Source organism: Oncorhynchus tshawytscha, linkage group LG06, assembly GCF_018296145.1.
Source record: "Oncorhynchus tshawytscha isolate Ot180627B linkage group LG06, Otsh_v2.0, whole genome shotgun sequence".
Classification (NCBI taxonomy): domain Eukaryota; kingdom Metazoa; phylum Chordata; class Actinopteri; order Salmoniformes; family Salmonidae; genus Oncorhynchus; species Oncorhynchus tshawytscha.
Genome location: NC_056434.1, coordinates 67,408,656 through 67,435,047, shown reverse-complemented (window position 1 = coordinate 67,435,047; position 26,392 = coordinate 67,408,656). Strand labels below are relative to the sequence as shown.

General features: G+C 39.7%; 1 protein-coding gene across 1 annotated transcript; it reads right to left on the bottom strand.

Annotated features, from left to right (window-relative positions):
- Positions 1 to 23,586, bottom strand: LOC112252951 (pituitary homeobox 3). The gene is made up of 4 exons (XM_024424704.2): positions 23,308 to 23,586; positions 8,618 to 8,744; positions 3,398 to 3,603; positions 1 to 1,478 (listed from the first exon to the last, which is right to left on the bottom strand). The coding sequence occupies exons 2-4, from the start codon at positions 8,724 to 8,726 to the stop codon at positions 912 to 914; spliced, it is 882 nt and encodes a 293-aa protein (XP_024280472.1). The 5' UTR covers positions 8,727 to 8,744; positions 23,308 to 23,586; the 3' UTR covers positions 1 to 911.
- Between the last annotated feature and the right edge of the window lie 2,806 nt (positions 23,587 to 26,392).

Here is a 26,392-nt window from a genome sequence, read left to right as displayed (position 1 = left end):
TGTTGTTCATAAAAACACATCATTTTTATTATGTTAATGAGACAAAGCAGGCTACACCAGGAAAAAAGGCTTGTTTTATAACAACTGCACTCTTACATACATTTTTACAGTCATGGACTCCCTTTTTATAACACCACACAAATCTATATATTCAATGGCTTTTTTAGACTTTTCTTTAAAAAGGTTCTGATTTTGGATATTATTTCTTCTGTTTGAGACTATGTTGTGCTAGCTCCTCTCTCCTTTCTGTTCTGACCTTTGACACCTGATCTTCTGAGGGGATTGGAATTCATAACAAAATTACAATTCCTAAAGGAGGTACTCATAGTACATCAACCTAGGGTCTGCTCTTCAAGAACATGCTTTTCTCATCTCCAAAGTACTACGTTTCATGGATAGTTTTGTCACATACAAAACAAAAAAAGTCCATTATATACATCCTCATATTGGAACCACAGGTCATTTTCCCGTGATGGTGGCAAGCGTCACAATGATTTCATGTTTGGCCAAGATGTTGACCACCAGTGCAGTTGAAGCATTCAGGTTTTCTTCATTTTAAATTCACTCGAGTCATGCAGTCCCAAAAAAATGATATTGGATTAAACTTAGAAATCCTTTTTGACAGTTGGTCGTTTCAGCGACAAAGTCTCAGCGTATTTGAGAGAGTTCTTTGAAGCGTGGTGGTCCATCAGGGGATTTTCTTCTAACTGTTAAAGCTTATTCCTGTTGTGTAGCATCAGTTAGACAAACAGCGTCTTGTTAACTAGTCCATGGTGATGACGATGTGTGCAGTTAACTCTGATTCACTGATGGAGCATAGCAGGGACCGGGAGGAGGAGAGGGAGAGGGGGGCAGTGGGTCTGAGAGGTTGGGGGGTACAGGGCAGGCTGGGTGGGAGTGGGTACATGTCTTCATACCGGCCGGTCCACTGCATACTGGCAAGGGCTTAGGTTGGAGACTGTGTTTTGCACGGCTGGGTAGGCAAAGTTGGCGTGCTGCTTGGCCTTCAGTCGGAGGCTGGCCAGGCTGGAGTTGCAGGTGTCTCTGTACATGTAAGGACTTGCGGTGGAGGCATAAGGGCAGGTGGCGGCGGTGACCGCTACTGAGTTCAGCGTGGAGCTATTGAGGTTGCCCAGGTTGCCCAGGTTGTTGAGGCCCGAGCCGGGCACCCCGGCCACCGCCGAGGGCACCATGGAGGAGGCCATGTTCATGGAGGGGATAGAGCTGGGGGAGGAGAACATGGGCTGGGAGGACAAGGGGCTTACATTCATGGAGTTGAAGAAGGGGAAGCTCTTGGCTGACAGTGGACTGCTGGCCAGACTCTTGGTGGCCCAGTTGTTGTATGAGTAGCCAGAGTACATGTCATCATAGGGCTGCATTAGTCCATTGAACTGGGCACCGAAGCCGTTTTTACACAGCTCAGCCTGTTGGTTCCTCTCCCTCTTCCTCCATTTGGCACGGCGGTTCTTAAACCATACCTGAGGGAGAAGGACAGAAAAGGGAAAAAAGGAAAATAGATATGGGCTTTTCTTTTCAGCCTAATCTGAGGTGGTAAAAATTGTTCTGAAACACAATAACATTTTGGTTTGCAATGGCTGACACTATGATTTCTTTCAAATAGTTTAGGCAAGATTCAGTATACTGTAGCTGCAGACTTTTTAAAAGAAAGAATAATCTGGGAAACTAAGTTGAAGAGTATAATCAAACAGTCATATTAGCCATGGTTTATTAAAACAAATTATTCACTTATTTGAATTATGAGCTCCCAGTGAAAGAAATGTCAAGCTGGAGCGGTCTTCACATTTTGTAATTTTAAGGTCCTATTTTTGGAGGGTATAAAACGGATTAAAGTTTTAATGGCAAATCTAAAATGAAGGTACTTAATTCAGTTCCCAATTGGGGAAATATGAATTTGTCCCTGAGCGTTCATTTTGTGGTGGAACTTTCTCTTTATTCTCATAAAGACTTCAAAACTAATTGAGAAGCAAAATACCTTTATTATAAGAATCCAATACAAAAATGATATAAACGGACTGTGTAAAGTTAAAAATCTAATTGTATTAATCAAAATAATATTATTCACATTTTAGTTATTCTAATAAAAATTATTAAAAAGCCACCAACACTTCTGCGGCTAACTCATCTCCCTCCCTTCCTCATCTAATACTATTGTGCCAGGCATACAGTATCTAATCCAAACCCTTAGTCTGTGTCTGCCAGCCGGGAGAACAGGCATCTGTTGTGATAGTAATAGAATGCTCTGGACTATTGAATGTGTGGGTACAGTGTATATAGCAGTGAGTATTCCATGGCACCCATTGACAGTAGGGGAAATCCCGCTGTTGAGGAAGATTTCTCTCTCCTTTAAACATGACTCTGGGGAAATGTTGTTTAGGTGTTCATGGAAACATCTGAAAGTCAAATGGTTGGATGGGGGGTCTGGTTATGGCAAACCTTACCTCACTTCCCTAAAACTGTCAAATGACTGACACAATCAGACACTCGCTGTAACCTAAGTGCCCACGTTCATTGCTTACGACTCGGACAAGCTCTGACATATTTCATATTATACATTTAATTTTATAATACTGTGTTGGTTTAATTTAGTCTGAGCTGTATTGATATTATTAGAATTCAGTCTCATTGGACTCAGGACTCTCTGTACTGTAAATATACATGTACAGTAGCAATTAGAGTTTTATTAAGCACATTGTATGCAGCTATGTACTGTACATACATATTTGTAGGCAAGGAAGTAGCCCGCATGGATATAGAGGGAGAGCAAGTGGTAGGTTATTCAAACATTTATTACAAACGCATTCTGTGTTAAATGCCATAAATCAAGATGACAGGAGAAGTATTCTGTATATGCAGGGGGAATCTGTGTCCATGTGGGATTAGCAGGGAACAAGTGGGGTCCTGCTAGACATTAGGACGTGTGTGGTCTGTTGTTCTTTCAAAATAACAACCAAGACTGTGTGCTATGTGACCTTTAATCTAGCCAACATGAATTTGATCCATTACTAGGCAGGAAGGCAACGATTGTATTGTCATCCATCAAAATGTGAGCCCACCTGCTTCATACTGGTGGTGACCAAACCTCTGGGCTTGAGGGGACATTTCAGGGTCAGGAGCAGATCGACACACTTCTGACCTTTGTGACATGTGAAGTCTAGTTTTAGGTTGTTGAAGTCAAATTGCAACATATTTAAATCTCTGCTTAGTTAGGTACATTTGTCATCTTTTAGATATGTACCCTCAGGTGCCTTTTACCTTCCGAATTATGTTGAAATTATATGTTGAGTCCCACAAATGTATTGTTGAATAACACCTAAACCCTAAGGAAAGTGGGTTTGGATTATTTCACTGGCTCAGTAGTGATTCTGTGGGGACTCACCCTAACCCGTGCCTCTGTGAGGTTGGTCCACACGGCAATCTCCTCCCGTGTGCTCATGTCGGGGTAGCGGTTCCTCTGAAAGGTGGCCTCCAGCTCCTGAAGCTGCTGGCTGGTGAAGTGGGTCCTCTGCCTGCGCTGCTTCTTCTTCAGAGAGCCGTCCTCTGCATTCGACTCGTCTGTCTGGTTCTGGTGGGACTTCTCTGTGTCTGGGAGGCAATAACATGGATCAGTAGTTATAATCAGAACAAAATGTGGGCCCAATACATAGCAAATCCTCATTTTGTATCGCATCCTAACTATCTACATTTGTTTACAATATTTCCAGACTTGCTCAAACATGTTTTTGACAAATTGCATATTTCCATTCCCATCCAATATCAAGTATTTTGCACAAAAGCAGCAATCATCTCTCCAGAGTGAGATGTCTTCCCATTAAAAAGTTATCACACTTTCCACTGTCCTCTTTTATTTTTAATTAATTAATATAATGGACATTTTATCCCATGCTATTTGAAAAATAACGTGTTGACATATTTGAAAAATAATATGGGAATTGTTTACAGTTTACACCTACTGTATTAGATTTGTGCAGTTCTGTTTGGAATATTTCAAGATTCATTGACTGTATGTATTCTCTTCTCAGAGTTGTCAAAAACAGATCAATAATTTAAATTGGCCCTGAAACCCATCTGGCACTAACACCAGAACCAAACAGACATGTTTTGTCTGCCCGTGATCCTTTCTCTCTTCATCTGAGTTCCGCAATTTGAGGACCCCACAGAAAGAGTGAAATTAGTTGGCTAACTAATCCCAGGGATCAGGCTTTTGTTACCGGGCAGGTTTCGGACTGTTTGGCAAGGGTTTATCTCTCTGAGAGCAGTAAGAAATAATCAGCAGGGTTTAAAAGACTCTGCAGCGCCACTGGCAAAACCAATAGGACCAGACTTTTGCTGCTATCTACCAGTAAACTGACACTGGTTAAGCCATCACTTAGGCCAAAAACCATTTTCCATCCCATGTCACAATCCAGGAGAGAGGGCATATAGTATATATATATGCCTTCTACTATACATTTGTACACCACCATCAATATTAGCCCATGTGCTATGGGTGTGTGTAGTGTAGCCAATTGATTTTTATAAACTGGGTGGTTTGAGCCCTGAATGCTGATTGGCTGACAGCCGTGGTATATCAGACCGTATACCACAGGTATGACAAAACATGTATTTTTACTTATAGAATGTATATGTGTGTGTGTTTGTCAAATATACCCTGCAGATTTTGAGACAGACTGCTAGTCAATCAGCCAGCCAATAAACAAACCAACCAACTAACAGTCAGTCCTTCTTAATGCCCACCACCACTTGCACAACTGATGAGATGTTTGAGAATGTCTGAAGCCTTGTGGATTTATCAATGCCAAGCACACTGCCAGACACAGTTGTTTGGCAATTCAATCTGAATGTAAAAGCTTAATCCCTTGGGCAGGCGAAAAAGCACCAATGTAGCAGCATACTGTGTTATGCAAATGCATGCACACATGCTTTGAAATGCATGCATGCATACCCACAAATGCTTGTGTATGACATATATTATAGGCTATTGCCTCTCTAGGCTTTGCATTATGCACTAAGGCCCCAGCAATCTGAGGCATATTCTAATCACTAGGAGTGTCCTTGAGAATTGAGAGGCTTTGTTTTGACTAACTATACATTTGTGAAAGACATTTTAAAATTCCCAGCTATGTAATCAAAAATTGTCTGAATACAATATGCCTATTGTAACCAAGCATCTAGATCTATACTGTACAGTTACAGTATGTGTTTGTCATTTATAGAAGTTTAACTCATTTTGAAACTTCAGATGTCACTTGAGTGAGTGTGCTAATGCCCATGTGCCATTTGTCATTTAATAAGGCCTAATTTAATAAAAATCACCAATATGTATTAAATTTCTGCATTTAATGGATACACAGGTTAGGGTTCTCATAATATGTATCCAGAAGGATATACATGGTTATTTGTTCAGTGCAAGCCTATATCTTTTTTATAAACTGGATTCCCACGACGGTGGACACCTGGATCTCAAGGTGCCTTCAGAAAGAATTCACACCCCTTGACCTTTTTCCACATTTTGTTGTGTTACAAAATGGGGTTTGAATGGATTTAATTGTCATTTTTTGTCAACAATCTACCCAAAATACTCTGTAAAGTAAAAGTGGAAGAACAATTCTAACATTTGGAAAACATTAATAAAAAATGTAACCCTATTATATCTTGATTAGATAAGTATTCAACCTCCTGAGTCAATACATGTTAGCATCACCTTTGGCAGAGAATAGAGCTTTGAGTCTTTCTGGGTCAATTTCTAAGAGCTTTCCACACCTGGATTGTGCAACATTTGCCCATTATTACTTTTCAAAATTATTCAAGCTCTGTCAAATTAGTTGTTGATCATTGCTAGCCATTTTCAAGTCTTGACATAGATTTTCAAGCTGATTTAAGTCCAAACTGTAACTAGGCCACTCAGAAACATTCAATGTTGTCTTGGTAAGCAATTCCAGTGTATATTTGGCCTTGTGTTTTGCGTTATTGTCCTGCTGAAAGGTGAATTTGTCTCCCAGTGTCTGTTGGAAAGCAGACTGAACCAGGTTTTCCTCTAGGACTTTGCCTGTTCTTAGCTCTATTCCATTTATTTTTATCAACAACAAAAAACTCCCTAGTCCTTGCTGATGAAAAGCATACCCATAACATGATGCAGCTACCACTATTCTTGAAAATATGGAGAGAGGTACTCAGTGATGTGTTGTGTTGGATTTGCCCCATACATAACACTTTGTATTCAGGACAAAAAGTGAATTGCTTTGCCAAATTTTCATTATTACTTTATTGCCTTGTTGCAAACAGGATGGATGTTTAAAAATGTTTTATTCTGTACAGGCATTCTTATTTTCACTCTGTCAGTTTTTTTAATTTTTATTTCTTATTTAACCTTTATTTTACTAGGCAAGTCAGTTAAGAACAAATTCTTATTTACGGCCGACTCCGGCCAAACCCTAACCGGGACAACGCTGGGCCAATTGTGCGCCGCCCAATGGGACTCCCAATCACGGCCAGTAGTGATACAGCCTGGAATCAATCCGGGGTCTGTAGTGATGCCTCTAGCACTGAGATGCCGTGCCTTAGACCGCTGCACCATTCGGGAGCCTATAGGTTAGCATTTTGGAGTAACTTCAATGTTGTTGAGCCATCCTCAGTTCTCTCTTATCACAGCCATTCAACTCTAACTGTTTTAAAGTCACCATTGGCCTCATGGTGAAATCCCTGGGCGGTTTCCTTCCTCTGCAGCAACTGATTTAAGAAGGATGCCTGTATCTTTGTAATGGCTGGGTGTATTTATACACCATCAAAAGTGTAATAAATATCTTCACCATACTCAAAGGGATATTCAACGTCTGATGTTTTTTAATTTCTACCCATTTACCAATAGGTGCCCTTCTTTTCGTGGCATTGGAAAACCTCCCTGGCCTTTGTGGTTGAATATGTGTTTGAAATTCACTGCTCAACTGAGGGATCTTACAGATAATTGTATGTCTCGAGTACAGAGATGAGGTAGTCATTAAAAAATCATGTTAAACACTATTATTGCACACAGAGTCTATACAACTTATGTGACTCGTTAAGCACATTTTTACTCATTGCCATAACAAAGGGGTTGAATACTTATTGACTCAAGACGTTTAAGCTTTTCGTATTTTATTCATTTATAAATATTTCTAAAAACATAATTCCACTTTGACATTAAAGGGTATTGTGTTTAGATCAGTGACTCAAAAATGTAATTTAATCCGTTTTAAAATCAGGATGTAACACAACAACAAAAAAACTGTCAAGGGGTGTGAATACTTTCTGAAGATACTATAATATTTTAGAGGTGAGGCCCAGGTGTCCACCATCATGGGGATCCAGTTTACTTAAAACATATAGGCCTACTCTGAACAAATAACCATGTATATCCTTCTGGATACATATTGAGAACCTGAACCCTAACCTGAAATGGACATTGAAAAACAAAACTCATTGTTCAACTTTATTAACTATGCCAATATCACAAGAAAGAGCAGTGAATGGTTTATTTGTCAATATCTAATTTCAACTAGATAAAACTTTTCTAGAATGAATATTCCATAGTCAGTGAACAATACAAGTAAGGTACAGTACATTCGACATATTGCCTCTTGATATTTGGCCCCCACACACCTCGTTATCTTGATGGTTTTAGTGCGTAATCCGTGGTTCATTTACAGTATATGCGGGTTCTCCTAAATCCCTGCACTCACTCAGGACCGTCCATTTCGGAGTAAGTTTACATTAGTCACACTAATGGAGTCTTTTGCAGACCCTGGATCCACAGAGATTTCATCTATTAGACCGCACGGGTATCACAAATATTAGCTTTTTCTCTCTGTCAAATGCCTAATTTGTTATAAATTGGCATGCAAGCGGGTGAAATGCAGAGGCAGATATTTAGCTTTCAAGCCTGAGCAATCGTAGTTGCTCGGGATATTATTGTATGTCTAGGCCTATGACATTCGGCTATATTCCGTTCATCACGCACCGATATGTTTTAGCTTGTTTTTTAGGTTTCAATTGAGAGTTATTAATAGACCTACAGCATATCGGCGCTTAAAGACACGCACACGACAAAATACCAAAAAGCTCCGCCAAAGCGTAAGGGGTCCATGCCAAATGTTTACAATAGCTTCCATTAAAGTCTATAGTCGCTGCAGTTAATAACTCTTGCTTTATAAAAGCCAAACGAGAAGAATAAACTTGCAACTTGGGTTCATTAAAGAAAATAACAATTATATAATGTGAATCATAGGAATATGCGCTATAGGTCTACAAAATAATAGCAAGCCAATTAATATTATGGTTGAATTGATATCCACACAATCACGCACATTAAAGGCGACAATGAATAGCCTAATAGCTATTGCAAGCTAGAAATTCGTCCTGATATTATTATTATTATGATTATTATTATTATAGCCTATTAGGACATTATAATTCCCATTATTATTATCAAATTATTCGATTGGTTTAGACCCACAGGCATTAACATATATGCCTATTCTTCATCCAATGTCAGCCTGGGGACAATTTATCGGTCAAACACTCCTGTGGACAAAGCATTTGCAAGGTAAACGTGGAAACTGACCGCTGTTGTCTTGGCCTTTGCATCCCTGATCATGTTGAGGCGTCCCAGAGTCTGAAAGCGATAGCGCTGGGCTACGGGCTTCACTGTCTGTCAGAAGGTTAAAATCCATAACCTCGGCCGCCAGGCTCTGCAAAAGGAAGGCAATACATTTCAATATTAGTCAATATGGCAAAATAATACAAGTATCCTCATAAGTTTAGACCTCCAACCGAATTGGCATGACAAATAAATAACAACAATAGAAAACAACATCAGAAAGATCAACTAATGACAACAATAATTATGTTAATAATAATTTAATAATAAGCCTGGATATGTAATATAAGAAATAGCAGTTCTGACATTTCCTTATCAACACAAATTAACGAGTGAATCTGCTGTCTATGAATTTCACAAATTCTCTTAACTTTTTAAAATGTGACAAACTGTTAGTGCTAATGATAGGCTATAGGCCTACTGAGCAGGCTTTATAACATTCTCATATTTTGATAACATTCAGGTTGCTGATTGACTTTATTTCTATTTTGTTTTATTTATTTAACCTTTATTTATTAAGGACATGCAACGGTCCATCTGTGACATAACTATTTGATTAAATGTAGGCCTGTATTCCGTGGTAATTACTACGAATGTGTTCTGTTAGTTCTATTTTTGTTCCTTTGCAGTTATGTAGTTAAAATATATGGTGACCGTTCAGACCTAAATAGCAACCTCGTGAGGGAGACTGATACGTAATAGAGCCTAAAATAACAGGTCGTTTATTTATACAAGCGCAGTTAACACCTTGAAGATATGGGGACACAATCACTCCCTCAAAGCTTCTTGAGATTTATGATGTCGTGGCTGGGTTTAACGACGGGGTAGGTTCCAATCCACTTAGCCGCCTCTCAACTCGTTTATGGGCACTCCCAAAATGGGAGCTGCACCTAACGTGCATGGTTCATACCAAATAAAATTAAAATGTTCAAAACAAATTGTATTTGTGAAATGGGCCGAATACAACATTTGAATACTTTACCGTGAAATGCTTACTTGTTTCCCAACAATGCAGAATGAAAAAGTAAGAAAAATTAACAAAAGAAAAAAAGAAATAGTAAGACAATACAATTACAATAATGAGGCAATCTATGTTTAACCAATACAGGTGCCTAGTCAATGTGCAGGGGTATGAGGTAGATGAGGTAATTGAGGTAGCTGAGGTAATTGAGATAGTATGTACATGTAGGTAGGGATAAAATAGTCTAGGCAATAAGGTAGATAATTAACAGAGTAGCAGCAACATATGTGAAGAGTGTGTGTGTGTGACATCAATATATATGTGTGTGTGGGCATATGTTTTGTGTGTAGGCATATGTAGTGTGTGTGTGTGTGTGTGTGTGTGTGTGTGTGTGTGTGTGTGTGTGTGTGTGTGTGTGTGTGTGTGTGTGTGTGTGTGTGTGTGTGTGTGTGATGTGTGTGTGTTGTGTGTGTCAGTGTGTGTGTGGTGTGTGTGTGTGTGTGTGTGTGTGTGTGTGTGTGTGTGTGTTGGTGTGTGTGTGTGTGTGTGTGTGTGTGTTGGAGTGACAGTGTAGTACAGTATGTGTGAGTGAGTAGAGTCCAGTGAGTGTGCACATGGGTAAATGCAAATAGTCTAGGTAGCCATTTGATTAACTGCTGAGCTGTTTTGCGGCTTGGTATTAGAAGCTGTTCAGGAGCCTTTTGGTCCCATACTTGGTGCTCCAGGACTGCTTGCCGTGTGGTAGCAGAGAGAACAGTCTATAACTTGGGAGGGTGGAGTCTTTAACAATTTCTAGGGCCTTCCTCTGACACTGCCTGGTATAGAGGTCCTGTATGGCAGGGAGATCGGCCCGAGTGATGAACTGGACTCACTACCCTCTGTATCGCCTTGCGGTCGGATTCCAGGCAGTTGCCATTCCAAGAAGTGATGCAGCCAGTCAAGAAACTTTCAATGGTGCAGTTGTAGAACTTTCTGAGGATCTGAGGGCCCATGCCAAATCTTTTCGGCGCATCGATTTGAGTCTGTCAAGAACTGCAACGCTGCTGGGTTTTTCATACTCAACCGTTTCCCATGTGTATCAAGAATGGTGCACCACCCAAAGAACATACAGCCAACTTGATCAATTGTGGGAAGCATTGGAGTCAACATGGGCCAGCATCCATGTGGAACACTTGACACCTTGTAGAGTCCATGTCCCGGCAATTTGAGGCTATTCTTAGGGCAAAAGGGGTGCAACTTAATATTATGAAGGTATTCCTAATGATTTGTACACTCAGTATATATATATATATATATATATATATATATATATATATAGAGAGAGAGAGAGAGAGAGAGAGAGAGAGAGAGAGAGAGAGAGAGAGAGAGAGAGAGAGAGTGTGTATATACAGTTGAAGTCGGAAGTTTACATACCCTTAGGTTGGAGTCATTAAAACTCGTTTTTCAACCACTCCACAAATTTCTTGTTAAGAAACTATAGTTTTGCAAGTCGGTTAGGACATCTACTTTGTTTATGACACAAGTAATTATTCCAACAATTGTTTACAGACAGATTATTTCACTTATAATTAACTGTATCACAATTCTAGTGGGTCAGAAGTTTACATACACGAAGTTGACTGTACCTTTAAACAGCTTGGAAAATTCCAGAAAATTATGTCATGGCTTTAGAAGCTTCTGATAGGCTAATTGATGTCATTTGAGTCAGTTGGAGGTGTACCTGTGGATGTATTTCAAGGCCTACCTTCAAACTCAGTGGCTCTTTGCTTGACATCATGGGAAAATCAAAAGAAATCAGCCAAGACCTCCGAAAAAATATTGTAGACCTCCACAAGTCTGGTTCATCCTTGGGAGCAATTTCCAAATGTCTGAAGATACCACGTTCATCTGTACAAACAATAGTATGCAACTATAAACACCATGGGTCCACGCAGCCGGCATACCGCTCAGAAAGGAGACGCGTTCTGTCTCCTAGAGATGAACGTACTTTGGTACGAAAAGTGCAAATCAATCCCAGAATATCGACATAACCTGAAAGGCAACTCAGCAAGGAAGAAGACACTGCTCCAAAACCACCATAAAAAAGCCAGACTACGGTTTGCAACTGCACATGGGGACAAAGATCAGGTCTGATGAAACAAAAATAGAACTGTTTGGCCATGCTTGGAGGAACAAGGGGGAGGCTTGTAAACCAAAGAAAACCATCTCAACCATGAAGCACGGAGGTGGCAGCATCATGTTGTGGGGGTGCTTTGCTGCAGGAGGGACTGGTGCACTTCACAAAATAGATGGCATCATGAGGATGGAAAATTATGTGGATATATTGAAGCAACATCTCAAGACATCAGTCTGGAAGTTTAAGCTTGGTCGCAAATGGGTCTTCCAAATGGACAATGACCCCAAGCATACTTCCAAAGTTGTGGCAAAATGGCTTAAGGACAACAAAGTCAAGGTATTGGAGAGGCCATTGCAAAGCCTTGACCTCAATCTCATAGAAAATTTGTTGGCAGAACTGAAAAAGCGTGTGCCAGCAAGGCCTACAATCCTGACTCAGTTACAGTTAGGAGGAATGGGCCAAAATTCACCCAAATTATTGTGGGATGCTTGTGGAAGGCTACCAGAAACGTTTGACCCAAGTTAAACAATTTAAAGGCAATGCTACCAAATACGAATTGAGTGTATATAAACTTCGGACCCACTGGGAATGTGATGAAAGAAATAAAAGCTGAAATAAATCATTCTCTCTACTATTATTCTGATATTTCACATTCATAAAATAAAGTGGTGATCCTAACTGCCCTAAGACAGGGAATTTTACTAGGATTAAAATGTCAGGAATTGTGATAAACTGAGTTTTTCAGTAGTCAGACCCTTAACTCATTACTTTGTTGAAGCACCTTTGGCAGCAGTTACAGCCTTGAATCTTCTAGGGTATGATGCTGCAAGCTTGGCACACCTGTATTTGGGAAGTTTCTCCCATTCCTCCAGACGTGACGCTTGGCATTCAGGCCAAATAGTTCAATCTTGGTTTCATCAGACCAGAGAATCTTGTTTCTCATGGTCTGAGGGTCCTTTAGGTGCCTTTTGGCAAACTCCAAGCGGGCTCTCATGTGCCTTTTACTGGAGAGTGGCTTCTGTCTAGCCACTCTACCATAAAGACCTGATTGGTGCAGTGATGCAGAGATGGTTGTCCTTCTGGAAGGTTCTCCCAACTCCACAAAGGAACTCTGGAGCTCTGTCAGAGTGACTGTCTGGTTCTTGGTCACCTCCCTGACCAAGGCCCTTCTCCCCCGATTGCTCAATTTGGCATAATTTAAGAATTATGAAGACCACTGTCTTCTTGGAGACCTTCAATGCTGCAGACATTTTTTGGTACCCTTCTCCAGATCTGTGCCTTGACACAATCTTGTCTCAGAGCTCTACGGACAATTCCTTTGACCTCATGGCTTGGTTTTTGCTCTGACATGCACTGTCAACTGTGGGACCTTAAATAGACAGGAGTGTGCCTTTCCAAATCATGTCCAATCAATTGAATTTACCACAGATGGACTCCAATCAATTTGTAGAAACATGTCCAGAATGACCAATAGAAATAGGATGCACCTGAGCTCAATTGAGTCTCATAGCAAATGGTCTAAATATTTATGTAAATGTCTAAAAGCATTTTTTCTCTTGTTCATTATGGGGTATTGGGTGTAGATTGATGAGTAAAACTATCTATTTAATCCATTTTAGATTAAGGATGTAAAGTAACAAAATGTGGAAAAAACCAAGGGGTCTGAATACTTTCTGAAGGCACTGTATATATACACTACATGGTCAAAAGTATGTGGATGTTCGTTGAACATCTCATTCCAAAATCATGGGAATTAATACGGAGTTGGTCCCCCCTTTGCAGCTAGAACAGCCTCCATTCTTCTGGGAAGGCTATCCATGTTAGAACATTGCTTATGTGACTTGCTTCCCATCAGTGCATTGGTGAGGTCGGACACTGATGTTGGGCGATTAGGCCTGGCTCGCAGTCTGTGTTCCAATTCATTCCAAAGTTGTTCAATGAGGTTGAGGTCATGGCTCTGTGCAGTCCAGCCAAGTTCTTCCAGACCGATCTCAACAAACCATTTGTGTATGGACCTTGCTTTGGGCACAGGGGAATTGTCATGCTGAAACAGGAAAGGGCCTTTCTCAAACTGCTGCCACAAAGTTGGAAGGACAGAATTGTCTAGAATGTCATTGAATGCTGTAGTGTTAAGATTTTCCTTCACTGGAACTAAGGGGCCTAGCCTGAACAATGAAAAACAGCCCCAGACCATTATTCATTGTCCACCAAACTTTACAGTTGGCACTAGGCTTTCGGGCAGGTAGCGTTCTCCTGGCATTCGCCGAACCCAGATTCGTCTGTCGGACTGCCAGATGGTGAAGCATGATTCATCACTCCAGAGAAGGTGTTTCCACTGCTCCAGAGTCTAATGGAGGCTAACTTTACAGCACTCCAGCCGACGCTTGGCATTGCGTATGGTGATCTTAGGCTTGTGTGTGGCAGCTCGGCCATGAAAACCCATTTTATGAAGCTCCCGACAAACAGTTATTGTGCAGACGTTGCTTCAAGAGGCAGTTTGGAACTTGGTAGTGAGTGTTGCAACCGAGGAGAGGCGATTTTTATGCTCTACGCGCTGCAGCACTGCAGTGGTCCCGTTCTGTGAGCTTGTGTGGCCTACCACTTTGTCCTAGACATTTCCACTTCACAATAACAGCACTTACTGTTGACTGGGGAAGCTCTAGCAGGGCAGAAATTTGACGAACTGACTAGTTGAAAAGGTGGCATCCTATTACAGTGCCAAGTTGAAAGTCACTGAGCTCTTCAGTAAGGCCATTCTACTGCCAATGTTTGTCTACAGAGATTGCATGGCTGTGTGCTCAATTTTATGTGGTTGATATAGCCAAATTTGAAGGGTTGTCCACATTGTAGAATACTATGAAATAATAAATATGGAATCATGTAGTAACCAGAAAAGTGTTAAACAAATCAAAATATATTTTATGTTTGAGATTCTTCAAAGTAGCCACCCTTTGCATTGATGACAGCTTTGCACACTCTTGGCATTCTCTCAACCAAATTCATGACCTAGTCACATGCAATGCATTTAAATTAATAGGTGTGCCTTGTTAAAAGTTAATTTGTGGTATTTCTTTCCTTAATGCATTTGAGCCAATCAGTTGTATTGTGACAAGGTATGGTGGTATAAGATAGCCCTATTTGGTAAAAGACCAAGTCCATATTATGACAAGAACAGCTTAAATAAGCAAAGAGAAACGACATTCCATCATTACTTTAAGAGATGAAGGTCAGTCAGTCCGGTCATGAGGACCGCCACAGGAAAGGAAGACCCAGAGTTACCTCTGCTACAGAGGATACGTTCATTAGAGTTAACTGCACCTCAGACTCTGTAAATGCTTCACAGAGCTCAAGTAACAGACAACTCAACATCAGCTGTTCAGAGGAGACTGTGTAAATCAGGCCTTCATTGCTGCAGAGAAACCACTACCAAATGACACAAATAAGAAGAGGAGACTTGCTTGGGCCAAGAAACACGAGCAATGGGCATTAGACTGGTGGAAATTTGTCCTTTGGTCTGATGAGTCCAAATGTGTGATTTTTGGTTCCAACCGCCGTGTCTTTGCAGAGTAGGTGAACAGATGATCTCCGCATGTGTGGTTCCCACCGTGAAGCATGGAAGAGGTGGTGTGATGGTGTGGAGGTGCTTTGCTGGTGACACTGTCTGGGATGTATTTTTCAATTCAAGGCACACTTAACCAGTATGGCTACCACAGTATTCTGCAGCGATACGACATCCCATCTGGTTTGTGCTTAGTGGGACTATCATTTGTTTTTCAACAGGACAATGACCCAACACAGCTCCAGGCTGTGTAAGGGCTATTTGACCAAGAAGGAGAGTGATGGAGTGCTGCATCAGATGACCTGGCCTCCACAATCACCAGACCTCAACCCAATTGAGATGGTTTGGGATGAGTTGGATCGCAGAGTGAAGGAAAAGCAGCCAACAAGTGGTCAGCATATGTGGGAACTCCTTCAAGAGTGTTGGAAAAGCATTACAGGTGAAGCTGGTTGAGAGAATGCCAAGAGTGTACAAATCTTTCATCAAGGCAAAGGTTGGTTACTATGAAGGATCTCAACAACAACAAAAAAAAGAGATTACTACATGATTCCATATGTGTTATTTCATAGTTTTGATGTCTTCACTGTTATTCTACAATGTAGAAAATAGTAAAAATAAAGAAATACCCTTGAATGAGTTGTGTCCTAGTTGTGTCCAAACTTTTAACTGGTACTGTATATATATATATATATATATATATATATATATACAGTGGGGCAAAAAAGTATTTAGTCAGCCACCAATTGTGCAAGTTCTCCCACTTAAAAAGATGAAAGAGGCCTGTAATTTTCATCAGAGGTACACTTCAACTATGACAGACAAAATTAGAAAAAAAATCCAGAAAATCACATTGTAGGATTTTTAATGAATTTATTTGCAAAGTATGGTGGAAAATAAGTATTTGGTCACCTACAAACAAGCAAGATTTCTGGCTCTCACAGACCTGTAACTTCTTCTTTAAGAGGCTCCTCTGCCCTCCACTCGTTACCTGTATTAATGGCACCTGTTTGAACTTGTTATCAGTATAAAAGACACCTGTCCACAAACTCAAACAGTCACACTCCAAACTCCACTATGGCCAAGACCAAAGAGCTGTCAAAGAACACCAGAAACAGAATTGTAGACCTGCACCAGGCTGGGAAGACTGAATCTGCAATAGGTAAGCAGCTTGGTTTGAAGAAATCAACTGTGGGAGCAATTATTAGGAAATGGAAGACATACAAGACCTCTGATAATCTCCCTCGATCTGGGGCTCCACGCAAGATCTCACCCCGTGGGGTCAAAATGATCACAAGAACGGTGACAAAAATCCCAGAACCACACAGGGGGACCTAGTGAATGACCTGCAGAAAGCTGGGACCAAAGTAACAAAGCCTACCATCAGTAACACACTACGACGCCAGGGACTCAAATCCTGCAGTGCCAGACGTGTCCCCCTGCTTAAGCCCATCTGAAGTTTTCTAGAGAGCATTTGGATGATCCAGAAGAATATTGGGAGAATGTCATATGGTCAGATGAAACCAAAATATAACTTTTTGGTAAAAACTCAACTCGTCGTGTTTGGAGGAGAAAGAATGCTGAGTTGCATCCAAAACATCATGCTTTGGGGCTGTTTTTCTGCAAAGGGACCAGGACGACTGATCCGTGTAATGGAAAGAATGAATGGGGCCATGTATCGTGAGATTTTGAGTGAAAACCTCCTTCCATCAGCAAGGGCATTGAAGATGAAACGTGGCTGGGACTTTCACCATGACAATGATCCCAAACACATCACCCGGGCAACGAAGGAGTGGCTTCGTAAGAAGCATTTCAAGGTCCTGGAGTGGCCTATCCAGTCTCCAGATCTCAACCCCATAGAAAATCTTTGGAGGGAATTGAAAGTCTGTGTTGCCCAGCAACAGCCCCAAAACATCACTGCTCTAGAGGAGATCTGCATGGAGGAATGGGCCAAAATACCAGCAACAGTGTGTGAAAACCTTGTGAAGACTTACAGAAAACGTTTGACCTCTGTCATTGCCAACAAAGGGTATGTAACAAAGTATTGAGATAAACTTTTGTTATTGACCAAATACTTATTTTCCACCATAATTTGCAAATAAATTCATTAAAAATCCTACAATGTGATTTTCTGGATTTTTTTTCTCATTTTGTCTGTCATAGTTGAAGTGTACCTATGATGAAAATTACAGGCCTCTCTCATCTTTTTAAGTGGGAGAACTTGCACAATTGGTGGCTGACTAAATACTTTTTTGCCCCACTGTATATATATACATTATAACAGCAGTACAATTGGTCTTTGCCTTGTACCAAAATTATTGAGGTAACACTGCCATAAGTGCCATAAGGGACTGTGTGAGTGTATACGTTTAAATCAACATTTTCATGCAAATCTCTGTCACTCTATAAGCCCCTCTGTGGCTGTGGACCCTTTCACTCCGCTGGTGTGTCTCTGTGAACTATGATGCGAACGAGTCACATGGTGGCCCATAGTGGCATAACATTGAATCTCACTCACTTGACCTGAATACTTACGGGGGAGACTTGCTATTATATGTAGTACACATTTCCCAGTCATTTTCATTCAGGTACTCTACTGGTTAGGGGCTCTGATCTGAACAACCAACTTGCTGACCATCATCATTTGCAGACTAACTTGATGGAGAGCTCATTGTCAGTTTGAAAGGTAAACTCAATAAGTCCTCAAACTGAGCCACCACATCAAGCAAACACTGTCTGTACTTCCATTTCCCCTTCTTTTCATTTCTTCAGAACATTCCTGACAGCCCTCTGCTCATCGATGTGAATGCCTCTGCCCTTGACATCTCAGGAGAAGGCCTACATGATGAAACCTCATCTCCATGCAGATAAGCCTAACAAAAATATTTGTATTCCACTTCAAAAGTTTAAAGAACTGCACGGATAAAACTAAGTGTTTTATGATATGTCGTGTTGGTCGAGACTTTAAGATTGGAATTCACCGTGACAGAAAAAGAAAGTAAGTCCAACAAAAAATATACACTTCCAATCCCTTCTGTTCAAGCATGTTTAAAGTTGCCATGCATCATGATTTTTGAAGTTAGAAATGACAATCAAATTATTTTCAAAAGTACCGGTTGGATATCAAATATAAAACGTGATGTTGTTTGGTACAAGTAGACAATGATAAATACATACTTATGCCAATGCAGTTCTCTCCTCAATTTGTCAGAATCTTTATTCCCATGTGTATTATACTCAAACTATTACACCATCACCCTTAGACTCCCACATGACATCCATGACTTATAAATGTAACACTGCAGGAAAGCGTTTGAAGAGTAATGACCAGGTAAGCCCATATCCAATCACAGTGAGGGAAACTGGGAGACACAAGAGGCAGTGTTGTGATCATGTCCGTATTGCTCGAATACAGGTTAGAATGATACATGTGAAAAGTGCCGTGCAAAAGCTGATAAATAGATGTTTATCCTTCACAAAGTATAAAGCATTTAGGAATATATTATTCTGTGGTGTTAGTATCTTTCCCAGTGGCATTGTTCAGCCCCTGAAGGAGAGAAGGGAGATGGAGGATAAGGTCAATTCTCACAGAGAGATTGCTTTCCAAAATGTACTGCTTCTGTGTTGAGGCTAGCTATATTGCTAATGAGGTTCTGATATGGTTTTGTGGGCTAAAGTTGACTTGCAGGTCTGATGGTATTTCAGTTGATTGTACTTTACAACCAGTCTAAAATGATATAAAAGATTATGCTGAAATCAATACAATTACTTGTCAAAGGTAAGTAATCAAATATATTTCTTGCTTTTGATTCTCTATTGTGTAAGCTTGTTGAAATTAAATGTAAAGTTGTTGAAATCAAAAGTCAATATGTGCCTTATAGGACATATCTGTTTCCTCTACAATAAAGTCCTAAACTGAAAAATAACCCAGTCTCATTGCAAAGCAACCCATAGCAAAACTCAGAGAATAGTTGCCTGACAGAGAGCAACAGGTGCTGTCCTTTGCTTTGTGTGTAGGGCTATGCCACCAGAGAATAACAGTATTTTGGTCAGAAATATGAATATGACACAGTCAGACACATATCCACTTTGACAGTGATGTATGGGACCGTGTCAGAGCAGTGCTGAGAGAGGCTGGGATGTTTGGCAGGGAGTGCGGTAACGCTCGCCCGTCATTTTGCCTAGAACAAGGTGTCAGTGTCCCCTTCAGAGCCGCGACATTATTATATTTCATATTCCAAATCAAGTCCCTTCCCTAGAATTAGATAAGGCCAACAACCCATCATGGGTCTAACAAGGACACATTGATAAAATGGACCCTATGCTTTTATGAATTTCAAGAGACACGGAATGGAATGTCCCGAGTTCACCCCAGATTTGCAATAATGTTGTGTTATTTAGTGCATGTGCATTCATATTATAAAGGTTATCCTTAGTCATAACCTAATGACTATAGGTGCAATGTCCTATATGTTTATTGGGTATGTTATGATGATGACTTAATTAATTACCAATTCATTTCGTTCATTGTTATCTGCTGATATTTGACGACATCCGTCACAATATCAATCAATTGCTTCACCTAACATCTCTGAAAATGTAACATTTTCCCCATGGTGGCCCCTTTCATTTATCATAGAAATGTGCATAAATGTGTAGGCCTACGGTTGAGAATGTATCCTTTCCTAAAAGTTCAATCAGAGATGCCTGATTATGTTGTCAAAAGGCATGCACTCTATTTCAATCCACGAATGACTCATAATTAAGACATATTGTATATAACCAATTGTTCACCCCATTGAAATAAGTGAAGTCAATCTAGTCACTAAATGTGTACAATGGTAATAATACATGTATTATAATAGGAATAATTACTACAAATCATGATACCATTCATAGTCAGATTATAAATCATTATTTTTTTCTTGTTCAATAGTCTACAAAATGGCCTACTTATGTTGATATAGCTGTTGGCTATACCAGATACTTGATCGTAACCTGACATGCTGAAATGTTACAGGCAAATTGTTTGTCTGACAAACATAACCCATAGCGATTGACTGTGTAACCTTGGTAGTTCAACAACTTTATTAGAATTACTGTGATGTTTTCTAAGGACTTGCTCTCGTGCTCGTGCGCCATGCATTGTTAAATTGGGAGCAGTGTACCACCACTCTCACCATCCACATTCAAACTCTGTGTCTCTCTGTTTTCTGTCTCCACAATGCGCGTTAAGAGCATAACACATTGCTGTAAGCACAGATGGAAGTGCACGTTCACTCATAAGAACTGAATGAAGTTGAACTCGTGTTCAACTCTTCTGCGCAAATCAACATAAGTAGGAGTTGATGTGAGATGGGGTCTCTAGTTTGCACAAGCAGAGCGCTTTGCATAAGCAGTAGCCCATTCGAAATCGGTCTCATTAAAATATACATCTGATAATAAAAAAAATGGAAGCAGAAATCCTCTCATTTTTCAGGAGATTGCTGGTTCCATCTGTTGTTACGGCAGAGGCAGACTGCTTACATTTCCACGGACTTGTGCATTAGCCTTGGAATTATTCATAAACGCGTTGAGAATTAATTCCTTGGATTAAGACTTGATTAAGATGTGTGTCACTTTGCTGTCTGAGAACATATTAAGGGCCTTCTCGAGGAGGCGGCAGATGGAATTTCGGCCCAATGTTTGTAGATGTTAATTTCTCCCCTCCTAACATTCATTTGCATATTACTGGGAGTGGCAAAGCCTGAACTCGCATTTCTCAATTTCCCAAGTTATTTTCGGAGCAATTCATTCGATGTTATCAAGTCCATTTTATTATTATTATCATTATTAGGCTATTAAATGTTGTATTTATCAGAACATTTTAAACATGCGCATATATGTTTTATTACAGGGTATTTGCCACTGAAATTACTGAGCTGGTAGGCCATGTGAATAACTTTATAGCTTTGTCTGGACGTTCAGATTCACAATAAATTGTTCAATTAATAAACAGAAAGCAATCTGAAATAGGAGCAATTAAAAATATAAATTGTCCTATATCTACATTTTGAGTGAAATGTATAATGCTAAATCTAGATGTAGCTTACAAGTAGTCTACTATACAGGGACAATTCGACAATATCTACATTTAATAATGGGCCTATAAGAAATAACTGTTAGGCTAATTGTCATAGCTTGATGGCTGAGGCTCATAGCATGATCACATTTTACATTATCAAAATTATAATGACCGAGAATCATAGGTTATTTGGAAGACAATGTTGCTTCCTAAATTATAGGCCTATCCCTTGTCTCATTTTAATTCGACATTATCCCATGATTTGACGTTGAATTAACAGAATAGGCTACGCCAAAATGTTTCGTTCCAACAACTCAGTGGTTTTAATTTCAAAACCGTGTGATTCCTTAGCCTAATACAAATATATGTTTTATAATACACAAATGATCACATCTAATATTATCTTGATCTTTAACTTCACATGTGATGTGGAACACGTGTCAGACTGAAAACTACAAAATAACATGCAATAAAAAATGACATGGCCTAAATAATCGATTCTTAATAAGTTATAATGGTTTGCCATTTGACCTCTTAAAATCGAAAAAATTGATTGACACTTGTTGTTCAACGTTGTAGGATACTACTGAAATTATTTGTGTTCTTATTCCCACAGAAGAAATATTAAAAAGCCAATTTATATACCACTTTTAAAATACCCCTGTATAGGCCTACCATACAGAATAGGCCAAGCTGTGTAAGACACGTTGCAATCAAATAAATTAAATCAATTATGATTGTCATTCAAATTTCTGCATGACATATATCTAAAGAATTGTTCAATTAGTGTAAACATATTAGGCTATAGTGTTAGAATGAAGTAGTATAGTTGAATTCGTAATAGCCTATATCCTTTTAAGGCCTATGTTTTCCATGACGAAAAATGCCACAAATATGGACCCAGCAAAGGATTGTTAGCCTATATGAAACAATAGCAATGATTTATACTTAAATATATGCTTGAAAACAAACCATGTTCAGGGATGATTGAACGCACGCATGTTTGTATGGAGAGAGTTCCGAGGCTTAGACGCGAGAGGGTAGAGGGGGCGCAGCTCTGCCTTTCTTTCTGAGGTCTCTTGTCGCTCGGGAGCACCTGCCACCTATCAATTTCGGGTAGATCCCCAAAAATGTTTGACCTCTGAAATAGTCTCACAGAGAGCGCCCCCCATGCAAGACAAAATCATACTAGTTGCATTTCGAAAGAGTTTATAATTTGGACATACAATGGGAAAAACGTGTTAGCATGTATATCAATTCTGATATATTAAATGCTAGTAAACAAATATATTTATTTAGCTTTAGAAAGATGGAAACAGACTTATTTTTCAACTGAATTAAAGCAAATTTACGTTTGACAAGAGGAGCATATGCAAGGTTAAAAAACGTTTAGCCGTTTACCTACTAAGAAATTAATCAAGGCCAATATTAGAGATCATTTTAGATACATTGTGGTCTACACTTTCAGTGTTATTGTCAAGGTATACAGGCTAGGCCTAATAGATGTATGTTTCATTCAGATAAGGTTTTGCATTATGGCTATGGTTATAGTAACAGAGTGCACTCTTATATGGAACCTAACTCTGAGTTTGTAGGGCCAGATGTGACACATCATCATCATCATTAATAATGAAGTAAACTTTTAACATGAGTCTATTTATTTTACCCTGGTGAATAAAAGTTTAACCACGCAGTTACCTAAATCATGTTAACGGACTTACCGAGTATCCTAAACCTTTGGTCAATAACTTTAGAGTTATATGCTGGTAAAGTTTGAGTATGTGAGGTGGCAGTTTCAGACTAGCAACACAACTACAACAATGTATAGGCTACGTTATTGATTGATAGTTCAAACAAGGGCAATCTACTCATTTGCTTGCCTACTGCACATGCTGTCATAACAGACACAACCACGACATTTGGAGTTGTACTGGGAGACTATCCTACTTGCACTTACATGAAATCCCGTTCTGGTTAAATTAATCCCCCGAAAAGGCAAGCTTGATGTGGGTTAATGGTTGTCCGAATGAGATGTTGCTGACATGAAGAAAGTTCCTCTGTTTGTAAAGTAAAAAATCGTCAGTTTCCCTCTTTCAATGCTGTCAGACATGAAGGCAGTCGAAGAGTGAAGGCTTGATCCCCATACAGCGGGGGACTGACTTTATGCTAAATATCTTGTGCGACAGGTCCACTACAGAAAGGACTGCCCACTTCACCGCTTTTACTTGCCCGGTACCAACTCCACAGTGCGCGCTCGGGCGCAAGCAACCCGCACACACACACATACGCACGCACATACACGCACACACACACACTCTCTCGCTCTCCCTTTCTCTCTCTCTCTCTCTTTCTCTCTCTCTCCCTCTCTCTCTCTCCCCCTCTATCTTGCAGCCTTGCACTATCACATGAATGCGACCTCTCCCCGCCACTTTTCTCTGTATTCTCGGCTTGCGTAGCTTTTCGCTTCGCTTTGTCCAGGTGATATCGAGCTGAGTCAAAGTAGCCAATTATTTGATTGTAGTTCAATTTCATCATTACGACAAACGCATGGCGACAAATACTTTAGAATAATGAAGTTTCTTTCTTGGATGTATCATTATTGATATGTGAATAAGGCTATAACGTGACAGCTACGTGTAGGTTAAACAGGTATTGAGGGTTTTCAACCTTCCACGCACGAAGGAACGCTCGGTGCCATAGGAAGGAGGGGAGAGAACATGGACTAAAATAATATTTGGTACCCATGTGCATTAATAGTAACAACTAATCTTATTTAATTCCCCAAAAATCCAGATAAATAGCTTTCGCCTATCTGTGATTAAGTAATTAATTGATGATGCAAATGATGAAGTTTGCCAATGCATTTGAATTCAAACTTAGGATATCCAATATGGAAGTTCCAGAATAAGATGAGCCGCCAAACAACACCCATGCACTCCCTGTTGACATTGTGTGTATTGAACCCACTGCTGACAAATTCTTCCTGCACAGAAAATTCTCCAGTGTCAAATCAACACTGAGTGTGTTAAATTGAACACTGTCCCAGTGTCTATATGGTCCACATTTGTCAGTGTTAAATTAACACTGCAATTAGTGTAAAGCCTTATTTGCATATTTCCTTGCCCTTGCCTTTCAAGTGAATTGTACAGTTACTACCCATGATTGTATTTGTTAGTGACAGACACATGGTTGTTGCATTCATTAATTTCTAGCCCTGTGGCCTTCACCAAGTGAGATCCTAAGTGAATATGTTATCATTAAAATCCAATGATTTTAAGACAATACCATAGATATTCCACAAGGCCTTATTTTGAGGGCCTAGTTTTACCCTAATACAGTGGCCTGAAACTCATGGTTTACATTCCACATCAGACCTGCAAGTCACATTATGCTGGCTTGCAAAGGGATGTGAAATTCCTATTGGAATCCAGCCAGAGTGGGGATATCCAACATTTATAGTTTCTATTCACCCGCAATCTACATTCAGAATGACTGCCAGGGTTGGGGAGACTATAGATTACCTAAAGCATGTAAACTGGAACAACAATTTCAGTAACCAGTGCAATAAGTCCAAGAAACAGATTGGATTCGTTTATAAAAATCTATGTTATTTATATTTGAGTAGCACAAGATGAATTAACCAATCATATATATGCAAAAACAAAGATATTGAAACAAACAATTCTAAAAATCAAGCTGCAATAGAACATTATGGGAAATATGATAATGATGGGCCTGGCTTTGGTTCAACTCTGGTTATTAACACCAACACTGGGGTTATTTTACACCACTGAGTGTTAATTTAACTCTTACGAAGTTAATTGAACTCCTGAATGAAAACTAGAAATGTTAAACTGAAAAATCAACACTAGTTAACACTGGCCAATTTTCTGTGTGTCCTTTGTCATTTGCCCAATGGCAATCCAAACTGTATAGAAGGACTACCTTGTACATATTCATAATTTTATGTCAAGTAGCCAATATTGGCATAGGATTTAGTCACTGGCGAAAACTAATTGATTTGAAGGTCCATCACCATTTTACGAGTATTGTCTTCAAAATTCCAAATTTGTCTTTAGCTTGTAATCACAAATGTCGTTGATAATAGCCTAAGCTTTATACAGTATCTTATTACAGCACCAATAGGCTTACTGTGCCTTAAACCGGATTTTGTCAGATTTCTTACAACTACCTGGCAAACAAGGCATATGCCTACACCGAACTCCATCAAATGAGGCCACTGCTGCCTTAAAATGAATATATGAGTTAGATTCAATTGCCTGAGAAATATGACAAAGGAATTCTATAAGCAACTCTGGTTTCATTGTCAACTGATTACTAATGTTGGCTTTAGTTTTAGCAGTCTGTAATAGAGTAACTATGAATATTGATTAGTGTTACTTACATAACATATGCCATTTAGCAGACACTTGTATCCAAAGCAACTTACAGTAATGTGTGCATACATTTGGGAATGGGTGGTCCCGGGAATTGAACCCAATATCATGGCGTTACAAGCTCCATGCTCTACCAACTGAGCTACAAAGGACCACTTCCCAGATATCTTGAGTAAATATTTGCAGTTTGGATGAAGTAAATGTAATCAAAAGAAATCCAGATGTTTCACATAGTGTGGAGAAGAAGTGTGGAAACAGAATGACGGGGACATTCAGTCAAAACATATCACACTATGGGTCAAATGAGGACACCTCATAATACGCAGGCAGCGCAACATTCCATCATAAATTATCATTCAATAGCCTACTTCTTTTACATCGTTGTCCATGATTATGGAAGCATGATTCTGCTGTTTGGAGAATAAATTATCACATTGTTTCAATGTGCAAACGGTTGAACAATTTTTGTTTTGTTGATGAAATACGATCATCTAAAAAGGTTCCAGGTGTTTATTTGTTGCTAATCTGACAGATGTTCACTACAATTTGTACAAAATATAACCTATTGGTTGAGCATACCACAAATGTCATGTATGTACAGGTCTATTACTGACATCCATAAAGATGTCAGTCATACACCTGTAC

Coding starts and splice junctions, on each gene's coding strand:
- LOC112252951 (XM_024424704.2), bottom strand. CDS start 8,726: ATGGATTTTAACCTTCTGACAGACAGTGAAGCCCGTAGCCCAGCGCTA. Junction 3,604..8,617: donor CAAAGGCCAAGACAACAGCG/GTCAGTTTCCAC, acceptor ATTGCCTCCCAG/ACACAGAGAAGTCCCACCAG. Junction 1,479..3,397: donor TCACAGAGGCACGGGTTAGG/GTGAGTCCCCAC, acceptor CTTCTCCCTCAG/GTATGGTTTAAGAACCGCCG.